The sequence below is a fragment of the Lissotriton helveticus genome, chromosome 9, assembly GCF_964261635.1.
Source record: "Lissotriton helveticus chromosome 9, aLisHel1.1, whole genome shotgun sequence".
Taxonomy (NCBI): Eukaryota; Metazoa; Chordata; class Amphibia; order Caudata; family Salamandridae; genus Lissotriton; species Lissotriton helveticus.
The window spans coordinates 729,655,407-729,678,709 of record NC_136070.1 but is presented as its reverse complement, the minus strand read 5'-3'; the positions used below and the strand labels follow the sequence as shown (position 1 = coordinate 729,678,709).

Genomic DNA, 23,303 nt, shown 5'->3' with positions numbered 1-23,303 from the left:
GAGTCTCGGCGGCCATATTGGAAGGAGGCGAGCTGAGCCAATGGGCAGTGAGAACAGCGGTGGCGGCCATCTTAAGTACAGGCAATGCGATTAGGACGGTGAAATTGGAAAAAAAAGCGGCGGCCATCTTAGATAAGGAAGAAAGATAGACAATAATGGAGCGGCCATTTTAAGGCCAAATAACGTCGGAAAAGAAGGAAATGAGAAAGGAAAGACGACGAGAAGTAAAAAAAAAATAAAAAGAAAAGAAAAGAAGAAATAAGGAGAATAAAGGGGCATATTAAGGACAAGAAAGGACAAAGAAAGAGCAAAAGTGACATTTTGGAGGGGGTATTCAAGGAAAGGTCATAGGAAAAAGGAGAGCAGCCATTTCAAAGCCAGGCAAAGGGCAAAGAAGAACATAAGACAAGGTGAATTAAGGAGAACACGAGCAAGAAGAAAAGACAGGAAGAAAAAGAAGATAAAGAAGAAAAGGAAGATAAGCACGGAAAAGCTCTGAAAAGGGAGACAAAGGAAATGAATGTCGTGATTGAAGAATAAAGGATAAATAAAAGGCAAAAGAGCAATAAGGCAAAGGAAGATGATGGTGCAATAAGAAAAGAGATTGCCAGAAAATTACAAAAGGACAAAAGGAGAAAGAGAAAGAAGGAAAGAATATATACATATATAAGAAAGAAGAACAAGAGAGTGAAAGAAGCCAGAGAAGGCTAAATAAAAGACAGAAAAGAGACACAACAAAGAAAAGAAAATAAAAGAAAAGGAAAATAAGCAGAACAACAAAGAGAAATAAAAGGACAAAGATTGCACAAGGACAAAGAAAGAGCAAAGGAGAAGTTACAAGGCAATAAAGAAAAGAAGAAAGAAGAAAGTGGAGTAAAACGAGGAAAGAAGGGACCAAAGAAACAGGAAAGCCTAGAAAAGGCTAAAAGAAAAGGAGGATAACAGAAGAAGAAGAAGGAAAAAGGATACAAAAGAGACACAAGAGAAAAAAAAGACAAGGAGAGCCTAGAAAAGGCTAAAAGGAAAGGAGAATAACAGAAGTAGAAGAATAAAGGACACAAAAGGGACACAAGAGAAAAGGACAAAGGAGAGCCTAGAAAAGGCTAAAAGAAAAGGAGGATAACAGAAGAAGAAGAAGGAAAAAGGATACAAAAGAGACACAAGAGAAAAAAAGACAAGGAGAGCCTAGAAAAGGCTAAAAGGAAAGGAGAATAACAGAAGAAGAAGAAGAAGAAAGGACACAAAAGGGACACAAGAGAAAAGGACAAAGGAGAGCCTAGAAAAGGCTAAAAGGACAAGGAGAGCCTAGAAAAGGCTAAAAGGACAGGAGGATAACAGAAGAAGAAGAAGAAAAAAACAAAAGGATACAAAAGAGACACAAGAGAAAAAGGACAAGGAAAGCCTAGAAAAGGCTAAAAGGACAAGGAGAGCCTAGAAAAGGCTAAAAGGACAGGAGAATAACAGAAGAAGAAGAAAAAAAAGAAGGACACAAAAGGGACACAAGAGAAAAGGACAAGGAGAGCCTAGAAAAGGCTACAAGGACAAGGAGAGCCTAGAAAAGGCTAAAAGGGGTAAAAAGGAGCAACACGAAAAGACATACCGCAGCAGAAAGAGCAGCAAACAAAAAAGAAAGGACAAAGACATGCAATGAGCAGAGCGGACAAGCGCCACCAAGGAAATAAAGGCAAGAGGCACCTCAGGGCCAGGACCAAAGGTGTTGAGACAGAAATAATATAGATGATAAGACAACAAGTTCTCCAAAGAGTGACTGGCGGTGACGAAAGAGAAAGGATGGATGATAACGGCTGTCTACGAAAAAAAAAAAGAAGAACAAGAGAGAGACAGCATTTCAAGGACAAAGAAGGCGGAGAAAGAAGAAATGGCAGCGACAACTGCAGCCATATGGAAGGTAGAAGATAGAAGACAAGGAAGCAGTGGAGACACTAGATTCACGAAGGGCATGCAGTAAATAACAGAGACTCATTGAAGAAATGTAGAATGACAAGTACTCTCTCTCTCTCTCTCTCTCTCTCTCCCTCTCTCTCTCTCTCTCTCTCCCTCTATATATATCTCTCTCTCTCTTTCTCTCGTTCGTTCACCTCCATCAATATAACTGTGAATAAGGACTATAGTAAATGGGTCACAAAGATTTGTTTGAACAAGGGGGGAGGTGTCGTGACCTGACAGTGTGGGCGACGGACAGTAGGGCGTTAGGACCCTGTGGGCAGAGTGACCAGGTCACCGGACACCGGATCCGGTGACGTCAGAGGAAAGGGGGGACAAGGACTAGGACATGGACGGAGACGGACGTGCGGACCAGCAGCTGCCCGAGAGGCTAACTATCAGTGATGAGAGATGCCAATAAAGAAATGTGCAACTAACCTGTGTCCCGTGTATGGTGTACCTCCCGGCGCACATGGAGAACACGACATGCGGGAGATTGAGGTGAGAAGCTGAAGTCATGATCCATCTGTACCACCATGCTACACTGTGTTCTACTACCACTGTGGCAAAGTGTAGAATATGTGTAATATGCTGCCAGTACCAACGGAGGGAAAGAACAGGCATCATATCTTGCAGTATCTGGTATGTGTTTTATATGTAATACTCTATTCAGATAATGAAGGAATAGGCTGCAGGAGAGAGGCAGCAAGCTGTTGGATTTCGCTGCTGTGCCAGCACAGCATTAAGAGCTGTCAGCAGAGGGTGAATGGCGGGGCATCAGTAAGCACAGGCTTACATAGGAATTTTGGAAAGTCAGATTTGTTAGGAGCTGGGCCACCTGCTTTTGTGCCCAAATCCAAGAATTCTTCTGTCTGCTCCAGTTGTGAACACTGTGACAGACTCCATTTAAGTTAGGCTAAGTTATTCTCTTTTTCCATTTTTCTCGACTATCTATTTATAGCTAAATGTGTGAAGGTCATGTTCATGGCTGCTCACTTCTTCTTTATTTTTTTCAGTGACAGGCACCACAATTCAAGCATGGCCCGTAGTAAGTAGGTTTCAAGGTTTTAGTAATGGGTGCTTAAAATCAACAAGTGAACAGAGATTACGCATTTTGGGTCCTGGTAGCTTACAGCCTGATTCATGAAGCGAAATAGCGCCCGCAATGGCTGCGAAAACGCAATTGCGGGTGCAAAACACGGAATCGGCATTCAAGTACGAAATAGCGAAATCGCTAAAAAATAATAGCGATCGGAATAGCGATTACGCTGTAATAGTCGCAGACTCCGGGAAGTCGAGCATTAGCGATACGGAAATAGCGACCAACCACGGAATCTGCGAAATGAATAGCGAAACGCAATATTGTCTCAATCGGCATTCATGAAAGAAATACATTAGCGAAAAAGCGCTAAATCGCACGTTTGCGCGGCGCAATTTAAGGACAACTCAAAGCAGGTGGTAACCATAAAAGCCATGATTAACCAAAATTTGAAAAACTGTTAGCCAATCACCAACAGGTCCAGGCCTGACCAATCACACATAAGGACATTCAGCAGCAGCATTAGGCGTTCCACAATGCCTGGGATGTACATGGTGGTGAGGCGGCGAAGGCTACAGCGAGCAGCACGGAGGAGACGCATGAGGCAGGCAAGGATTTACCGGCAGCGGGTCACCTTGCTGGGCCAAACCAGAGAACAGATTTATGCAAAATACAGGCTGAATGGGGAAATGATCACCTGGCTGATACAAGAACTCGACCCCATCATGCAGCACCCAACAAGGCGAAACAATTCTGTGCCCACACATGTGCAGGTATTGTGCAGCCTGCACCTCCTGGCCTCCGGCAGTTTCCAGGGCATAGTAGCCGCTGCTGGGGGGATATCCCAGCCCACCATGTCACGCTGCCTCCACACTTTTGTTGACGCCATGCTCAGCCAGCTCCACCGGCACATCACATTTCCCACGAGCCAACAGGAATTGGACCTGACAAAACTAAAATTTTATAATGTTGCCCATTTTCCCCATGTCCTCGGCTGCATAGACTGTACCCACGTCGCCATCTGCCCACCAGCTGGCACGGAGTATATGTACCGCAACAGGAAGTCCTACCACTCCCTCAACATACAGATGGTCTGCAATGCCAAGACCATCATCACTGACATTGTGGCCCAGTACCCAGGGAGTACCCATGACTCCTTCATCTTCAGGCACAGCGGACTCCACACACGACTGATCAGGGGAGAGTTTGGGGAAGGACACCTACTTGGTAAGTACACTTTGTCGACAATGTCACATTGCTATGAAGTAACTGCGCTGCACAGGCAATCAACATCTGCTCCTCTCATTCAGGTGACAGTGGCTACGCCCTACGGGAATACCTCCTGACCCCTTACCGTAACCCTGCCACACCTCAGCAACGGCGCTACAATGTTGCGCACATCCGGACAAGGAACTGTATTGAAAGGACATTTGGCCTGCTCAAGAGCAGGTTCCGTATACTGCACAAGACAGGTGGGGCCATGTATTACAGTCCTGCAGCGTGCTGCCGCATTGTGGCTGTCTGTGCAATGCTTCATAACATTGCAACCAAGCGCCGGATACCAGTTGACATCTCAGGCAGTGAATCTGAGGGGGACGACCGGCCACCAGCACATGCGCACCATGCACGCGGGGAGAACCCAGCTGAAGGCCACAGACGTCGCAACCACATCACAGCTAACAATTTCTAGCCCACCCCCTTCCCCCACCCCACATATCACAATTGCATGCAAAATGTAATGATTACACAAGGCGAATGTGTGCAGCAAAATAAATGTAATTGTTTGATTCACAAGAAAAAAGGGTCATGGTAACAACTATTTACAAAATGCAGTATTCCTGCATACTGCATGTGAAGGTTCATGGCAGGCTTAGCTTCAGCCTGCGCCTGTGTCCCTGACACAATGTCATTGGCGCCTCCGGCGCACAATTCCCAGGCGCCTGTGAGGCTCTTCCTCATCCTGGGCAGCTGTACCAGGCGTAGCCCTGGTGCTGCGCCTAGGTGGGGGGGCCTGCGTGGCAGAGTGGCTGCTCACACTGGAGGCACCCTCACTCGCATCGTCTCCCCCCACAATGGCCGGTAGCACAGGTGTATGCAGTGCGGTAACGGCGGTGGTCAAGTGCTCCAGCACCCGGGTAATGTCCTCGCAGCACTGGACCAGTTGGTGCTGCTGGGTCAACGAGCGCCGCGACAGCTGGGTGGTGGCATTTGCTGCCACATAATTTGAGCGACTATAGGTGGACAGCCGGCTCAACAGCTGGTGGTGGCGCCTGCTTGCAACACTGCGGTGCTTCACCAGCGCTGCAGTATTGTCCTCCATTGCCGCCGTCATGCGGTCCATGGCCGCCGTCATGCGGTCCATCCGCTCGCCGACTCCCGCCACATTGCGGCCAATCTTATGCAGCTGGAGCTGGATGGCTCCTTGCTGCTGCGACTGGCGCTGGTGTATTCGGAGCATGCGGCGCTCCACGCTCATGCAGGCATGGAGATGCCCATTGCCCCTCCTGCTGTGCGGCCGCTGTGTTGCGGATGTGGCTGGCCCAGATCTGGTTGGACGAGCTGCAGGTGGTGTAGCAGCTGGTGTTGCAGGTGCGGCAGGCACTGGAGGCACATTGGTGGGGGCTCTGGTGTTGGCAGCCGGTGGGCCTGCAGATGTTGCAGCAGGTAAGGTGGGGGCTCTGGTGTTGGCAGCCGGTGGGCCTGCAGATGTTGCAGCAGGTAAGGTGGGGGCTCTGGTCTTGGCAGCCGGTGGGCCTGCAGATGTTGCAGCAGGTAAGGTGGGGGCTCTGGTCTTGGCAGCCGGTGGGCCTGCAGATGTTGCAGCAGGTAAGGTGGGGGCTCTGGTCTTGGCGGCCGGTGGGCCTGCAGATGTTGCAGCAGGTACGGTGGGGGGCCTGGCTGCTGGTGTTTGCGCAGCAGCAGGGGCTGGTGGCTGGGTATCGGGTAGGGATTCCTCCTCCTGGGCCTCCTCATCGATCAGCAGCCTCTCGCTGTCACTGCTATCATCCGCACCTGTGAGGGTAAGTGGATACTCATTAGGTGCATGTGACTGTCAGACGTGCAGATGTTACATGCATGCTGGGTGTCATTCCCTGGATGGCTGTGGATTTGCGCACTTTGGAACCTTTCTGGCCGCATTGTGGTACTACTACATTGTGGACATACTACGTCTCCCACAATGCTTCAGGTCATTTCCTGATGCACAACATAGGCATGACTAAGGGCCAATGAGTGAGCCTATTTGGTCAGGGACGGTCATAGGGGACAGGGTCGCAGGCGCATGCCACTTACCTTGGGTGTCTTGGGTGGGGCGGGAGGAGTCCAGAGGGGTCACGCCAACACACGCCTCCCTCTCCAAGGTGTCCTCTACCTGGTCCTCCAGGGGGGTGTTGGGTGGGACAGTCGGTCCACCACCTCCAGTGCCTGATGCCTCACCAAGGCGCTCCGCCACCCTCTGCTTGGCACGCCCTCGGAGGTCGTACCAGCGCTTTTTCAGCTCCTCCAACGACCTGTCCGCAACGCCCACAGAGTTGACGCTGGAGGCAATCCCCACCCAGATCCTCCGCATCTCCTGCTCTGGGACCCTCCTTGAGTTGGCTCCAAAGAGCTGGTCGTGGTTGGCCACCACCCCTTCTATAAGGTTCTCCAGCTCCTGCTCGGAGAACTTTAGTTTGCGCTTGCGGCCAGCGCTGGTGCTGGGGCCAGGGAGAGGTTCGTCGGACATGGCGGTCGCAATTTCGGCCGGTTCGGGAGTCGCTAACGGAGGTTTAGCGGCAGCTTTCCGTCGTGAACACTCGAATGATAGCGTCACTGTGGTGTTTGGGGGTGGGATTTGGCTGCTTCCTGGTTGTGATGTCATCACGGTGCTCGGAATGCGTCTTCCCGTTTTCCAGATCCCGCGAGAATGCGACTCGCAATCCCGATCGCACGGGATTGCGAGTCGCAATCACGTGCGATCGGGATTGCGAGTCGCAATCCCGTGCGATCGGGATTGCGAGTCGCAATCCCGATCGCAGGTAGCCGGAAATAGCGATTTTTCTGCGTTTTTTTGTAGGTCGCTAACGGCTTTAGCGCCCGCGTGCGAGTCGCTATTTTTTTCCCGAAAAGTACATGAATGCCGTTTTGCGTTTCCTCAATAGCGAGTCGCTATTAATCGCTATTAGGGACACGCAAAACGGCCCGTACATGAATCAGGCTGTTAGTCTGTTAAAAGTCTAGTGTCTCAGAGCCTCATTTTATTTTGTAAACTTGAGATAAAATCAGTGGTCAAACACTATATAAAGTCTAAGATTTTACCATTGATTAGGAGAGGACTTTGAGCTAAGATTATCGCCAGAGGTTATGCCGCATTGCTGGTCAGACACAATGTCAGAGAGTTGAGTCTACAAGCTAGAAGAGGGTGCTCTCTTGCTAGAGCATATATCTTCCCTCAGCAGAGATCAAATAACAGACAGCTGCATTAGATGTCACCAGGTATAATGTGCGATCACCCATAAGAAACTCAAGAAGCAAGCTTGCTATTGATAAGAGCGCAATTTTGCGTGAGTAGTTTGCACCCATATACAATCCTTTGTCGCGCTAACATTTGGTTATTAGATTGTGTACTGTAATAACGTGCAAAGTTAAGTATTAAGCATTCTTTAATGTAAACCGAAGAATTAACGCTGTAGTTGTTCATCCTTAGGCAAAATCTTAATGTGTAAAGGAGCCTTCCTCGCTAATGAACATTTACAATATTGAGTTCATGTAAAATGTTACATTTAATTATTAATAAATGAGTGGACTTGCTAAAGCTTGTGCATTGTTCTTATGTTGGCAAAATTCGGTAGGCTTAGCGTGTATTTGTCCCTGTTCGCTCTCATGTTCAGGGCTGCTATTAGAATTCATATGTATGCGGAATTGTCTTTCTCACCTTTCTGTTGGAGGTAGAGAAATTCATCCTTGTTAGAATAACACTTTTGTTTTAGGAGTTAGGCTTAGGAAGGAGAAGATACATTTGACAGCGATGCTGGTAATGTGGGATGGTGTTTCTTCTCACTGGAGAAGGATTGGGAATCAATGTCATTGAGCAAGAACCTCGGATCACCATTGCTGCATGCAGGGCTTAATTTGTAAAAATGAAGTGCCGGAGCTGTAAATGCTGCCTCTACAGCCCACTTCTACCTCCGGTGTGCCCAACTTTCAACACCTGCACTGTCTCAGTTTCTATCCTGTAACCATGCTGTGCTATCTGTCCCATAAGACATATGTTTTACTTTTTTACGTACACCGACAGATGAGTGTGAAAACAAAATATACACCAAATGAAAATACTTTTTATGAACCTATTAACCAGTGCGGTCTGACTGGGTTTGTTGCAAGTCAGGAGGCTGCTTGAGCACAGCAGATTATGTCACTGCTAGTGCTGCCTGTAATTAATTTGGTCCAGTTATGACAACGACATAGGCATCCACTGCCCAGCTTGCTGTGACCCTGTCTGCTACAGCAAAAGCACTGTCCCCAACCGTAATGCTGCAAGGCCTGTGAGACCTGAGTTTAGCTGTTGCACCTACTGGGCTCAAACACACTCAGCAATTAGCATGCTTGGACGACAGCACATGGAAACTGCAGGTGACTCCATAGCGCACTAAAGTTGCGGTGGGGCACAGCCACATCAAGCACGTTGAGGATAGTAGCAATGCAGGGCTTCAGGCCCCCACTACAATTATCCAATGGAATTCTTAGGCCCAGGTAGTGGCAGGGTGCAGGAGGCTCGGGGAATAGAATGCAAGCCATTCGTTAGTGATGACTTCTTGGATGCATGACAGGTGTGACGGCATAATCACTAAAGTGATGATACACAATCGTGCCTGCCTGCTGCCTGAACAGTTGTATGCCTCCCTATGAAAACATACCGGCCCATCACCATGCAAGGTATGTGGTTCTCTTTATTTTAAATTGGGCAATTAATATTGAGACCACCACCTGCAGGACCAGAAATCGTAGCCCCGGCCCTGTGAAAGAAGTGCCGGTGCTGAGCACCTGAAAGCACCTGCTCAAATTAAGCACTGGTCTTCCTGTACCCTTATCTGGATGATTGGTTTATTCAGGCTCCCTCTCGGGACTGGCTGGGGGTGGATCGGGAGGTGGTGTGTTCAGTGTTACAAGCTCATGGGGTTCTTCAGAACTTGCCCAAGTGTCAGTTTGAACCCTCACAGGACTTGATTTTCATCGGGCGCACTTTCAGAGCAACTTCAACAGGGTGTTCCTTCAAGTTTCTTCAGCAGTGACGTTGTGTTCAATGGCTCAGAGGTAAATGGAGGGGGGCTCCTTTCGGGTCCGTCTATGGTTCCAGTTGCTGAAGCTCATGGCGGCTACTGTATTCACGGTGGCCTGGGCTCATTTTAATCTCCGGCCTCTTTGGTTGTATCTGTTGGCTCGTTGGAACCCTTTGTCCCGCAATCTGGTTCATCGAGTTTCGGTCGCCCCTTCCCTTTTTGCTATTCTGCGCTGGTGGACTTTGTCGGACCATCTGTCTCGGGGGTGCCGTTGCAGTCTTCCCCTCTGGAGGTTCTGACAACACATGCCAGTGCCTTCGGGTGGGGGGTGAGTCTAGATTCACGGTCTCTCCAGGGTCGGTGGTCCATTCAGGAAGGGCGACGCTCCTCGAACTGGAGGTAGTTGACTGTGGTGTCCCTTGCAGGGATGCGTTTCCTGGAGCTGTTGCCCAGTTGCAATGTAGTAGTCCTTTCAGACAACATAGTTTCTGTGGCATACCTGAACCATCAGGAGGGTTCCAGATTCAAATCCCTGAATTCTGTGGTCGTTCCTTTGTTTTGTTGAGCGGAGGGGCACCTTCTGTCTCTCTCGGCTGTTCACATTCAGGGGGTGTACAATGGTGTGGCGGATGCTCTCAGACATTTTTTCCCCACCTCCCAGGAGTTGTCTCTGACTCCCGAGGCTTTTCAGCTTGTGTGCAGGAGGTTTGGTCTTCCTTATCTCGACCACTTTGCTTGCCGGCACAATACCCAGCTGCTCCGGTTCTGCTCTCGAATTCGGCAGGACGGGGCTTGGGGAGTGGATGCTCTGTCCATTCTTTGGCCTCCTCGCCTCCTGTATGCATTTCCTCCTCTGGCTCTCAACCCCCGGGTTTTGGCTCGGACTCTGTCAGGAATCCCAGGAGATGGTGGTTCCCTTCTGGCCTTGCCGGTCATGGTTCCCCACGCCAAACTTTTTGGCAGTTCGGGGTCCTTGGTTTCTCCCTTGCTTTCCATCCCCTCTGAGGTCGGCTCTGATGTTGTTTCTTCCTCTGCTTCGGCTGTTGGTGTGGAAGTTGAAAGGCAGGGATGGTGGAGTCGGAGTTTCCCCTGAACATTTAGCCTTGGCTCTGCAGCAGACTCACAGGCCTTCCACCTTGAAATCTTATGGCCGTCATTGGGGGTATTTCCAAAGTTGGTGTGGGTACTGGGGTTTCCCCTCTGCTGTGTTCACTGCCTGAGGTGCATCAGTTTCTTTGGGAGGGGTTTGACAAGCAGTTGGCGGTTTCCACTTTAAGAGCTCGATGGGCTGCGATTAAAGCCTTTCGTTCCCCGTGGGGGAATTTGACGGATGTGGATGATCTGGTCTCCCGCTTGCTTAGGAGTTTCTCTTTGGCATGTCCTGTGGTGCGGCCTTCTTTTCCTTTATGGGATTTACCTCTGGGTTTGCGAGCCCTGGTGGATCCTCCGTGTGAGCCTTTGTCGGAGGTGGATGTCAAATTTCTAACTTTGAAAGTGGACTTTTTCGTGGCCATTACTTCGGCTAGACGCCTTGGTGGGTTGGGGGCTCTGTTGGCCCGAGAGCCGTTTTTGTCTTCCTCTGATGATGGGATTGTCCTTCTGTTGGATTTGAAGTTTGTTTCGAAAGTTGCTTCTCAATTACATTGTTCCCAGGAGTTGGTGTTGACTGCTCTGGACGCTACTCTTGTGTTGGTTGATGATCTTCCTTGGCCTTTGCTGGATGTGTGCCGGGCTTTGCGGATTTATCTTGACTGTACAACTTCCTTTCGGAAGTCAGAGTCTTTGTTTGTCTTCTTTGGGGTTGCCTCTCATGGGGGAAGGCTTCTTCATCTTCTATCGGTCGTTGGCTGATGCAGGTCATTATATTGGCTTAGTTTCTTTCTGGTGCTCCTCCTCCGGCTGGTGTTCGGGGCGTTCTACCCAGGGGATGGCTGCTTCCTGGGCTGAGGTTCAGGGGGTGTCCTTGGCCGAAATCTGTAGGGAGGCTACTTGGGCTTCCTCTAACAATTTTGTGAGACACTAATAGGATCCAGAATTTGCTGGGGGATGATGCAAATTTTGGTTTTTGGGTTCTGCTCGCTGTGTGCTCCTGAATTATTTCCTGATTCTTCAATAAATCACTTGGTTTTCAGTCCTTTTTTGTCAGGGTGATTTGTTGTTGATGAATGCCGGTGTTTGCTTGGGTATTCTCACTTGTTTATGAATGGGACGAGGACAGGAGCGACCTGGGAGGTAATACCCTATTATTTACTGGTAATCTTCATTACTCCTGGTCCCGCTGTCCTCGTTCCATTCTTACTTCCCTCCCTCCCGGTCTTGCCAGCCTTCATCTGGGCTTGTATTTCAGGAGGAATGTTGGGATTGGTACTCTTTTGTACTCCCAGGGGGATGGGGTGGATTGTGCCAGTATTCCTTTGTTTCTTTGTATCTGTTGTGAGATAGTAATATCTCACTTTTTATGAATGGGACGAGGACAATGGGACCAGGAGTAATATAGCTTACCAGTAAGTAATAGGGCATTGTTTGCAATAATAACCTTGGTTTTTAAACCTATGCTACTGGAACACATTTCAGTTGCGTATCGTAATTACAGCCTCTGTATAAACACATACATACAATCGTACTGCCTAGTGCACAGCCTCTGCCACAGAATCTAGAGAAAAAGCCTGACAAAATTGCAATAAGACACCACCAAGTTACCGAAAAATGGGGCACAGTGCATGCATATTTCCCTTTCACACTCAATAACCCACCCTCCCCCTTAATAAAAAGAATCTTGGATTGCATTAAAAACAGCTACATCTGAGTGTATCACTCGGAGCACCCTGGGAAAATGACGCGGAAGTACACCAGCTGTGGGCATAATTCACAAATGTAATCTGAGACAAAAGCCTAACTTTACGACTTTCCGTGTTCACAAAAGGCATTTAGGAGTATTAAAGTTGGGATTCCTAAATTCACTACTCCTAAATTGCCTTTGTGAATACCGAAAGTCATAAAGTTAGGATTTTGTCTCAGATTACTTTTGTGTTTCGGGTTGTTACTAAGCTTTACTAACAGAGTTTATTAAGTTTTACATTAAAGCACCTGCATACATTTTGTAATCCGAATGTTTAAATATGCAAAACACGTTGTGTCATGTAAATCAATGCATTTTAATGAGAAGGACTTTGGCCCTCAAACTGATTTTTGTGTAAGTAACTCTACTTCACCTAAGCCTTCGTGCACTACACTAAACAAAGTAGGAACTAAATGGATAAATAGATGTTTCTTAAAAGTATTAAATACCTGAAAATTACTGAGACATTTTCTTCGAAAACTGCTGTTGGTGCTGTTTGTCACAATACTGCACATAGAGTCGGAAACAACCCCGTGAGAAAGTTGCAGTTTCACTTGATTCTGTAAAGATGTAATAAACATGTAATAAACATCACTGTTTTTTGTTACTGTATTTTGCATTTAGGTATACATAAAGTAGTACACCAGGACAAATGAAATCATTTGGCAAGGAAAAGCAAATATAATACATACTGTCGCGGGCTCAATCAATGTCACAGGATGACCGTACATTTACATAAACCAAGCCTTTCAACTCCCAACATGTTCTTTGTGACGTTAGTCCTTATCCCTGATTTACATAAACGATACTTGTAACCATGACATGAAAGTACATTAACTGTATGAACGTCAAAAAGTAGGTTTAGTATCTTGTGTATTTGACTATTGACATGCACATTGGGACAGTCTAACCCACCCCGGATGGGATTATGCCCTGCCCCTTCTGCGTGGGGGGTCTTGTCGCTGCTCGTCCAGGTAGGATCTGAAAGGACCCCATATATCTTTGGGTCTGGAGGTGGGTGGGGTCGTCATTGCGTATAGGTCGCTGTTTGTGGAACAAGAAGCCATGCTCTTTAGCCATCCCTTCACCGAAGGTGCAGATCTGCCACCCCAATGAATGGATACTTCCCTTTTAGCCAGTAACAAGATAATGGCAACAAATCTGCGAGATGCTAGGGGGAACTGCGCTACATACCCCAGCAGGGCAATTTCGAGCAAGGGAATCATTGGTACCTTAACCATGTCGCTAACTATCTTATGAACTTCTACCCAGAATGTATGTATGCGCGGACAGGTCCAGGCGAGGTGGGCGAAGTCGGCTTGAGGAGCCTTGCATCTCGCGCAGTGATGCGTTCTAGTGGGGTCTATCCTATGGAGTCTGGAAGGGGTAATGCAAATCCTACGAAGAAACTTAAAGTGAATCAATTTGTGTCGGCTATTAAGGGAAAAAGTTTTCGTAACTACAAAGCAAGCTGCCCACTGTTCGTCTGTTATCGGAATACCCAAGTCAGTCTCCCAGGCACTGCGTATTTTGTCATCATTGATCGGTACGATGGCAGCGCATGCCTTGTAGAGCTGAGATACAAGATGTAACCCCTCTCGCTGCCTATTACTGTCGTGAGCGTGGGGAAGGAAGGTGGTTCTAGAGGGTAATCAGGGAGTGTAAGTCGCAGGGCAGAACGGAGTCTCAGAAGGAGGAATTTGTCATGAATGTGGCATCAGGAAACAAAGAAGCATTATCGGGATCAAAAATATGACCATCTGGAAACAAAACGCCTATTTTTGCAATGTCGAATTTAGCACAGGTCTTCTGTATGAGCTTTTCGCTAGTAATAGGTATCCATTTAGGGTTCGGGAGTGGGAGAACAGAAGAATAAAGTAATGGTGTGCATGTGATGCGACGTAACTGCTCCCATTCCCAACTAGTGGTGGATGCAGGTTGGATATCTTTGGAGTCTCTGGGGAAGCCCTTCGGTAATATGGCCTCTAATGTGTCCGAGAGAACTAGGTCAGATTCCGGCCGGAGGTAGGAAATCCTGGCATCCGGATGGTACCATGTCTGCTCAAAACTACACTGTGCAGCTAAATAATACAGTTGTAAATCAGGGACCCCGTACTCACCACTATCGCCGGAGAGCGTCATAACGCGCCAGCTAACCCTGGCATTTTTGTCACCCCATACTAATCTGATTAAGTGCGAATGAAGGGTCGAAAATAATTTGTTTGTAAGGGAGATCGGGATGTTTTGAAATAAATATAAACCTTTGGGAAGTACGACCATCTTGATTAGGGAAACTCTTCCGGCCATCGACAGTGGGAGCTTAAGCCATTTTTCTGTTTGCACCTCTAATTTGGAGATAGCTGTCCCGTAGTTGCAGCGGATCATCTGCTCTGTCTCTAGGTGTATGTTTATGCCCAGGTTTTTAACCGAATCTGTGTTCCATTCCAGGGGGAACTCCATGTCCCACTTGTCTGTGCTGGCTGTGAGTGGAAAAAATACTGATTTGTACTGATTTGTGTGATTCCCAGACCAGAATTCATGCCAAAGCACAGATTTCCCAGATAAAGGTATCTAAATGTCATGAACGCAATTCCATGAGCGCACCCTGTAGAACGATTTGTTCCGAGAGTACGCGTAGTGCCTGTATGCTGAACTACAGTTCCCATGAGCACTTGAGCGTTACGTTATACGTTGCGAGAAGTCGGCATAAAGTACAATGGAGTCCTGAGTCCCACGTCGGAAATTCTCCATCCCGGATGGGTGTCTGGCTGCGGTTTTACTTTGTTCTCAAGTTGCGGTAAGGGTGCTAGGCACCACCTTGATATCCCTGTCTTTGTAACCAACCTCCGTTGGAGAGTGGCAGCTCATGCGGAGGCTGGTACCTTGTTTGTTCAATTCCTCAGCTAACATGCTCGGTTAGCGGCGAGGATCTTGTCTCCCGGGCTGTTGTTCTTTGCATTGGTTCCATGGCTAGCATCCCCGGATAGCGGCGAGGAGTACTAGTTAATGTGGATTTGTTCGGCCTGCATTGTCAGCCGGCAGGGGTCCTAGACCTACAGTCATACTTTCTTCCAGAACCGAGAGTATCACTTTTCCTTTTTTGTTCATCCATTACATGGAGCAATTTCTATTGGGTTACTTTGGGTTATTTCTTGCCTTCACTTAAGACTCATTGGTGTAAGAGTGATTACACCAAGGGTACTGTTGAGTATACTTACATGGACTCTTCCTGAAATGAAGGTCCACAGAGTTCTTACAACTGCGGTGTGAATTGTTACAGATTGCTGTTGGTTTTATATGTTATGGAGGAGGTCTTGTTATAATTGTTCTCTCGGGCTCTATCTTTAACTGGGGTTTGTATGAGTGGTAGGAGCCAACGCTCTATCCCTGTCAAGTGCGGTGGAGTCCAGATAGGGTAGGTTCATGTTCCTTAATAACGTATAGACCAATTCTATTCTGGCAGCTAGGAGTGCGTTGATATATATATCTAGCTACATGTTCTTTTGTTTCCTCCTTGCAGTTATAACGTGCCAAATTCATTGCTGTTGAAGGCATTCCATTCTGTCCCAAAACAACAGCCATTACAAGGATGTTTTCATTTTCTTTTCAGATATTAACAGGTGTACCCTCCCGGGTCTGATGTATATGCAGTTTACTGTCTATATAATGTGTGTGTAGAAGTAGATCTAACTCAGGTGTTCTTGTCTGTCTCATTTCAGATCTCCTTCCCTGCTGTTCCCTCCCTTTCCTTTCCCCACTTGATCCTTCTGCTGACCTTTGCCATTACAGCTTGTAGGCTTGGTTAGATCAAGAGGTGGACCATTCCTAGGAACAAACCTATCCTGAGGACTGACCAACGTTACACTAAATTAGTCCGGGGGTTGCGAACGTACAGTATTGTGTTATCTGCATACAATGATACTAACAATGGGCCTGTGGTGAATTGTAAACCCCTATGAAGGTGTTTCTTTTCGAGATGTCGTATTAGTGGGTCCATGGCTAGAATGAACAACAAGGGCGACAATGGGCAACCTTGTCTCGTACCACACAAGAGTGTAAAGGGTGCAGTCAAGGTACCATTTAGTCGGAATTGAGCAAGCAGGGCTGTCGTGGCAATGAAACTGAACGGCATCCCCATACGCTGCAGGACGGATAAAATAAAAGGCAATTTAAGGGAGTCAAAGGCTTTTTCTGTGTCCAATAGGATCCGTCCATCATCCCCTTTTGTATCGCTTTGTTCGCCCTAAGTTGGCAGGGTATGCTCAGACGTGAGTCCCTTGCTCACTTTGCCACTGGATTCAAGATAGCCTGGCTGATGAGGATTATGAATCCGAAATCGGTCCCAGGATGCTTGTTTACGGTCCAGGGAAGACATGGCTTGGCAGTTCGGGCTGGCCTGTTCCCATGAGGCACAGGGTCAGACTGATTTGCATATGGCCATGTCTGAACTGGGGTGGCAGAGTGAGCTAAAGAATGGTGATGGATTAAACCCAGATCAGTTGACTGGGGGTGAGTGTTTGATTTGCTCAAACGCTCCGTCCATCATCCTCCTTTTGTACCCTTTTGTATCGCTTTGTTCGCCCTAAGTTGGCAGGGTATGCTCAGACAAGAGTCCCTTGCTCACTTTGCCACTGGATTCAAAGATAGCCTGGCTGATGAGGATTATGAATCCGAAACCGGTCCCAGGATGCTTGTTTCCGGTCCTGGGAAGACATTGCTTGGCAGTTCGTGCTGGACTGTTCCCATGAAGCACAGGGTCAGACTGATTTGCATATGGCCATGTCTGAACTAGGGTGGCAGAGTGAGCTAAAAAATGGTGATGGATTAAACCCAGATCAGTTGACTGGGGTGAGTGTTTGATTTGCTCAAACGCCCCGTCCATCATCCCCTTTTGTATCAATAGGATTGCCGCAGCAGGGATTTCAGGGTTAATTCTATGCAAAGTGTAAAATAAGGTGCGCAGATTAAAAGCCGTCGAGCGATGGGGAATGAAACCGGACTGGGCCGAGGAGATGATAGATTCCATTAGAGAGAGAGACGACATGCAAGCACTTTGGGCAGGATTCTGTAGTCAAGGTTTAGGAGTGATAAGATAATGGTCAATAGGAGCCGCATAAAAGGGGATCTTTTCCCGGTTTGGGGAGGAGAATGATGACAGCTTCACGCAGGGTGGGAGGTAAGACCTGCCTCTCCAGGGCCTCTGCATATACTTCTAGGAGATGGGGGATCAATAAAGCTTTATAGGCCTTATAGAAGTCTGCCGTGAAGCCGTCTAGGCCAGGAGCTGAGGAACTCCTCAGGGCAGAGATGGCCTCATCAATACTCTCCTCTGAGATGAGCTCAGAGAGGAAGTCTTGCATAAACTTTTCAAGATATACCAAAGCGATTTCTGATAAGTAGCTCTCTTGCTTTGCCCTATCTTGACCCAATCTGCTAGTGTATAATGTTTTAAAATGGGATAAGAATTCCCCTTGGACATCCAGTGGGTCAGTGATTTGCTGCCCCGAAGAAGTTCGTAACTCAGGGATATATGCCTTACAATAGGGAGGCCTATTCATCTGCGCTAAAACCCGTCCCGGTCATTCGCCTTCACTGTATTTCCTGGCGTTGTGATATTTATCCATGAAAAGGATCTCCCGCTAAGTGGTATATTTATATTCTGTGAGCAGGGATAACCATCGCTTGTCTAATTCAGGATCTTTCGTCAGGAGTTGTTTGGAGTCCAGCGTCCCAAGGTCTTTTCCAAGCGTAAATTCCACAGCACAGCGGCACTCTTGGAGATACATAAGCCTCTCATGTACGCTTTAAAGCCCTGCAATAGCATTGCCTCGGAGTCTACTGAACCAGTATTAATGGCAAAATAGTCCTCTATCGCTTCCCGTAATTCCTGTCGGAATACCTCATTGTCTAACGCTTGGCTGGGGAATCGCCACTGTCGTTCAAAACCCTCGGGCGTGGGACCTTCAATGTTAACAATACTGGAGAGTGATCAGAGTATATTCGAGGGAGTGTCTGGATCACATTACACCAACTAGAAATTTCTGGGGATGCAAGCCATTAGTCGAGCCTCGTCCATGTGTTGTGACTACCAGTGTAGTGAGTATAATCAGCGCAATGTGGGTTTTGCGTACGACCTATGTCAATTAAGGAAAATTGTTCGCACAGTGAACTCAACGCCTTTCACGCTCACGGTTTGGGATCTGGTGCTCTCGAGGTGCTGTCTAGTGCTTGGTCCTGGACTATATTCAAATCACCCCCCAGTAAAAGGGGTACCGGGCCTAGCTGTGCCAGTTTTGAGAGTAAGGAATAATAAAAATTCGGGGAATCGTTATTGGGGCCATACACACAGACCAATGCTACCTTGTGACTCATTAGTGTGCCCCGGACGATGATATACCTGCCCTCACTATCACGCATTACGGAATGAAAATAAAAGGGGATTCGTTTATGTATGAGAATGGCCGTGCCCCTGGTGTAGTTGCTGAAGTTGGCAAAATAACTATGCGTCCCCCAGTTCGCGGCAAAGTGGGCTTGATCGCTAGGCGGTAAATGAGTTTCCTGTAAGAAAGCTATTTCGACCCTGTGATGTAGTAAATACTGCACTATCTTCCTCTTTTTTCAGGTGTTGTTCAGGCCACGAATGTTCCATGTCGCCAAAACCACCTCCGAGGGGTCAGAATTGTGACCTAACAGAGCCATATTAGTGTTAAAAATGGGAACCTAATGAAAAATAATTTTGCGTACTTGCCATTTGTATCCAAGTGTAAACCTAAGAGTGTCCTAGAGTAGCTAAACAATGACCAAAGACCACCCCCCACCCAGCCTCCCCACCCATCCAGAGAGGCAATACCGTTTCTATCCAAAAGTAACGTAGTACCAATAGCACCTCTGAAACATTGGATAATAACCATAAATGGTACATACTGAATTCACAGAACAGTTGCAAGGTGTACACCCCTAGGGGTGGTGGCAGCGCCCCTGCGGTTACGTGGCAAGAAGAAAAATGGATAATAAAGAGACTGAATTAAATCCCAACATTTTCAGAGATCGCGTAAAGCAAGTCCAGACAAAACAGTTCAGCAGTGACCTGATCCGGAGAATAGCTCCATGCTCGGATCTGAACCACTCTGTGGAGGGGAGAGTCTATTGTCCTCAGCAGGGCGTTTGTTGTTGAGTTTGTACGTGTGACAGAACTCCTGCACTTCTGTATTGTTGTCGCTCGGGCTCTCCCATTGATCTCAACTCGCAACCTGGCTGGGTAGAGCATGCCATATTTCATGCCCAGATTCCTGAGTGTTGCCCTAACTCCATTATATTTCCCCCTGGCTTCTGGACCATGATGGCAAAGTCTGGGTATAGGGACAGTTTGGAGCCCTGCCATATTGTTTTGCCCCGTTCGCGTACCAGGCGTAAGGCCGTGTCTCGATCCCTGAAGTTCATGACATGGGCAATGATGGGTCTGGGTGGGCAACCAGGATTGGGCCTTGGATCCAGTGATCGATGTGCGCGTTCTATTACAAAGCCCGGAGTGAAGGCGTCCCTGCCAAACAAATCTATCAGTATTGTTTCTACCAAGGTGTCCATGCGACCAGAGGCTGTAGATTCTGGAACATCCAAAATGCGCATGTTATTTTTGTGAGAAGTTGGCCTGATATATAGTGCTCACTATTCTAGTGATCACTTTGTATCATACCAAACAAACCTTATTGATGATTGGTTGTAAGTCAACCTTTCAGACCAGCTATCCTAGTAGCATGGACACGAGCAGTCTTCAGGATAAACTCTAGAGGGCGTGTTAAGCCAGCTGTTTTACCGTGACATATACCCCTTGAACACCAAGTGAAAGGACACCACACAAGTTGTTATAAAAATATAGGATATTTATTAATAACAGTTCTACCCTGAACTCTTTATGAGTCAGGGAGCTAAGCACAATACAAAACTCTTACGAAAATACTTCAAGTTGCACAATTTACACAAATGCCAGAGGGGCACGAAAAACCATATACACAAAAAGTGGAATGCGAAATACTAGCAGGTAAGTAACAAGATCCAGAGGCTTCAGGACCACTAGGACTACACTACTGAACCCTAAGATTAGGAGCAGGAGGCCTAGGGAGGTCGGGTGCAGAGTGTGCACTCTCACGCGGGATGCGGGAAGAAGTCTATGGGTGCTAGATTTCGTAAAGTTAGTGTTATCGGACGAATCCGACTAGTTAGGCTGAAAACGAAAAAGGATCTGGACACTTAGATAGTGAACCTACGTTGGAGCACCGAAATGCTCGAGTTACCTAGCCCAGGGGCTGCGGCTGCATAGGGTTCAAAAGACGTCGGGATTCCTCGTTACAGTCTATGGAGCCTGAAAGAAGAAGTTGCTGGCAGGCGACCAGTGATGAAGTTCGATGTGATCCAAGCCTGGATCGGAGTTGGAGATGACCTGAAAGCAGAGGGGACTCAGTTCTTGATCACTAGCCAGTGATCAGATGGGCACCAGGATGGCACCGGATGAAGTCACCTCGACCAGGTGAGTGGGCGATGCTGGGCTCTGCAGTCTCTCGGACCAGGAGGCGTTGTCGGCGACCAGGATGGAGGGGCGAGCTGTCCCACGAAGGTGTCTGCTGTCGGCGCTGCTGAAACCAGGATTGGAGCAACAAGCCTTGGCAAAGTCAAGCCCACGCGGTGGACTCAAGATGGCGTCTGGAGTGGACCAGGAGGGTCCGGGGTGCTCCTCTGTTGGAGGGGAGCAAGGGCCAGTCTGGAGCAACCAGACCAGTGATGGAAGTGTCGCGGTTCGTCGTCAGGAGGGCCACAAGCCAGCAGGCAAGTAGCCGGACAACGCGGTGAGCAGCAAAGAGCAGAAGGGCCCCACGCAGATCTCGTGGATGCTGGGGAGCTGGACTTCGGTGCTGGAGCTGCTCAGGGTTAGGGCTTCTCAAACCATAGTGCACTTACTCGAGGGTCTCTCGGGGGTCGTGCTGGGGAAGCGTCGTGCAGGTCTTGAAGATGGCCGGTCCCACGGGTCTCGTCACACCCACGAATCTCAGCTGGGCTGGATGATGTAGGTAGAGGTCAGAGATGGCGGGAAGACTGGGTCTCGTCGAGCTGGGCAGTCTTGATCCGGAGGATGGACTTACAGCAAACCGCAAGAGCTTCGATGGTGCCTGCTGGTGCAGGGTGGCGACTCCTTAGCCACAAGGGAGAGTCTTCAGAAGAGTCAAGAGTTCCTTTCGTGGAAAGTAGTTTCAAGATTCAAGATTATGTAATTTGGGAAGGGGGCCTGCTCCTACCTTTATCCTAAGAAAAGGGGCTGGCACGCGACTAAGTCCTGCCCTATGGGTGGGACTAGGAGGGGGGTGGTTACACCCCTCTCCTTTGTCCAGTCTCCCCCCCAGCTCAGGGGCTGGTGTGCCCCAGGAACTGGTTTGAGCCGGCATATGCACAGTGAGCACCGGGGTGCCACTTGCAGTCACCTTCCTTTCAGCCCTGCCTACCTGGGATACACAAAATCCTGTCTGGGATGGTGCTGGCACCGCCCCTGACAGGAAACCCTTTGTCCATGCCTCCGTTGCTGGAAGGACTCCCAGCAGCAGGAGGGCAGACTTGTGTCTCAGTGGCAGCATCCATCTTGTGGAGCTGAGGCTATGTCTGACTTTAACCGGGGTTCACAGTTACATACATGTCGTGTCCCTCTAGAAGGGTGGAATGCTAACCCCGTCGCCAGAATTGGCGAGGGGTTAGTATTCCAATTCGTATGACACCTTACTCGACATGTTTTGATAATGCTATGCCAAAGTTAGCATTTAACCGCGAGGATTATAATGCACTTAAGAGTATATGGTATAGCGTTATCATGGAACAGCTATTTGGACTTGGTTCCGCAAGCTGCAAACGGGCTCAGCTCATGCCAGAGCACCATCTCACATAATTCCAAGCACTCTGCCTTCAGGATCGATAAGGCCTGCCATAGGAGTGACTGATAGGAATGTATGTGTCCATTTTAGGGTTAGATATATGAATACTATATCTAAAGCAAAGGGTGTTTACACCACCTTGCCCCAGCTGTCATGCAGCCAGTTGTGTCTGTTTGGGTGGCCAGCCAGGGGTGGCATAATACATGCTTCAGCCCCTGGTAGGCCCTGGGTACACCCATGCCCTGGATACCTAAGGTATGCTGTACAGGGACTGATAAGGTGGCCTAGTACAAATTGGTAAAATGCACCTAAGGTACATGGTGGTAATTTAGAGAGAGAACAGCTAGGCTGTGGGTCTGATTAGCAGGCCCACAGCCAGGGAAAGTCGTAAACCAGTGAAGCAAAAAGCAAAAATCTGGGGTGGCCATGGGATTGCAGACCCCACTCTCCTACAATTTTGGCGACTACGCGCCTCCAGGTCCTCATTCTTGATCGTGACATCTTTAAGGATTTATTCCATGCGGTCAAGTCTTTTCAATGATTGTGCCGTTCCATCCTCCAGATCCGAAGTGCGAGATTCCACCACTTCGAGACGCCTGTCGTGGACTTGGATCTTCGACTCTAGAACCGCCATGTGTTTATCTAGTGCGTCGAAGCGCACAACCAGAGCCTTGAACCCCACCCTCATCTCTTGTAGCAGAGAGCCCATTTGGCTAGTTTTACCCTCAGGAGCAGTATCCTTCTGCCCACTTTCCGCCATTGTGTCAGGGGCGTCTTGGGCTGCTTCTGTGACCTTTTCGAAAGGGAGAAGGCGCTGTTTGGGGTCTTTGCGGCCCATGCCGCAGTTGCACCAGCAGATCGAGAATTAGGTCCCAGCTTAGAGCCCTTTGGCTATAGTAGCAGGGTAGGTTTGACTTGGTGGTGAAAGGAGATTAGGCGAGTGTTACAGAGGAGGTGTCCAGCAATGTAGGGGCGTCTAACCAGTGGCTGTATCCTCCTAGTATCTGGGGAGGTTCTAGCTTTTCTGCTTCTGTTGCCCACTGTAGAACGCATGAAGAAGCAGCAGTCTATGCGCTTATAACCGCTACAGAGCAGGCTGTCAGGTGAGCGGGCGGTACTTTGGGGGCTACTGTTGTCTCAGGGCATGCTTTGGTGGGTATTAGTGGCTGCAGTGGTGGTAATGACCAGGATTCGGCTGTGCTTGTATCCCGGGAGCTCGATGTTCAGGGCAGGCAGTTTCTCACCGAGGGAGCCCCGTGGGGGAAGGAAAGAACAGTGCGGGCCGCGAGCGCAGGCAATAGAAAGGCAGTAAA

At 48.4% G+C, this 23,303-nt stretch overlaps 1 protein-coding gene across 10 annotated transcripts in view; it reads right to left on the bottom strand.

The window, feature by feature from the left end:
* TOP6BL (TOP6B like initiator of meiotic double strand breaks) overlaps positions 1-23,303 on the bottom strand; it is a 2,208,219-nt gene that overhangs the window by 928,166 nt on the left and 1,256,750 nt on the right. For all 10 annotated transcript variants that reach the window (XM_078660845.1, XM_078660847.1, XM_078660851.1 and 7 more), the window contains one exon: positions 12,529-12,639. In XM_078660845.1, coding sequence (XP_078516971.1) covers positions 12,529-12,639 — 111 coding nt within the window. The remainder of the gene's footprint in view (positions 1-12,528; positions 12,640-23,303) is intronic.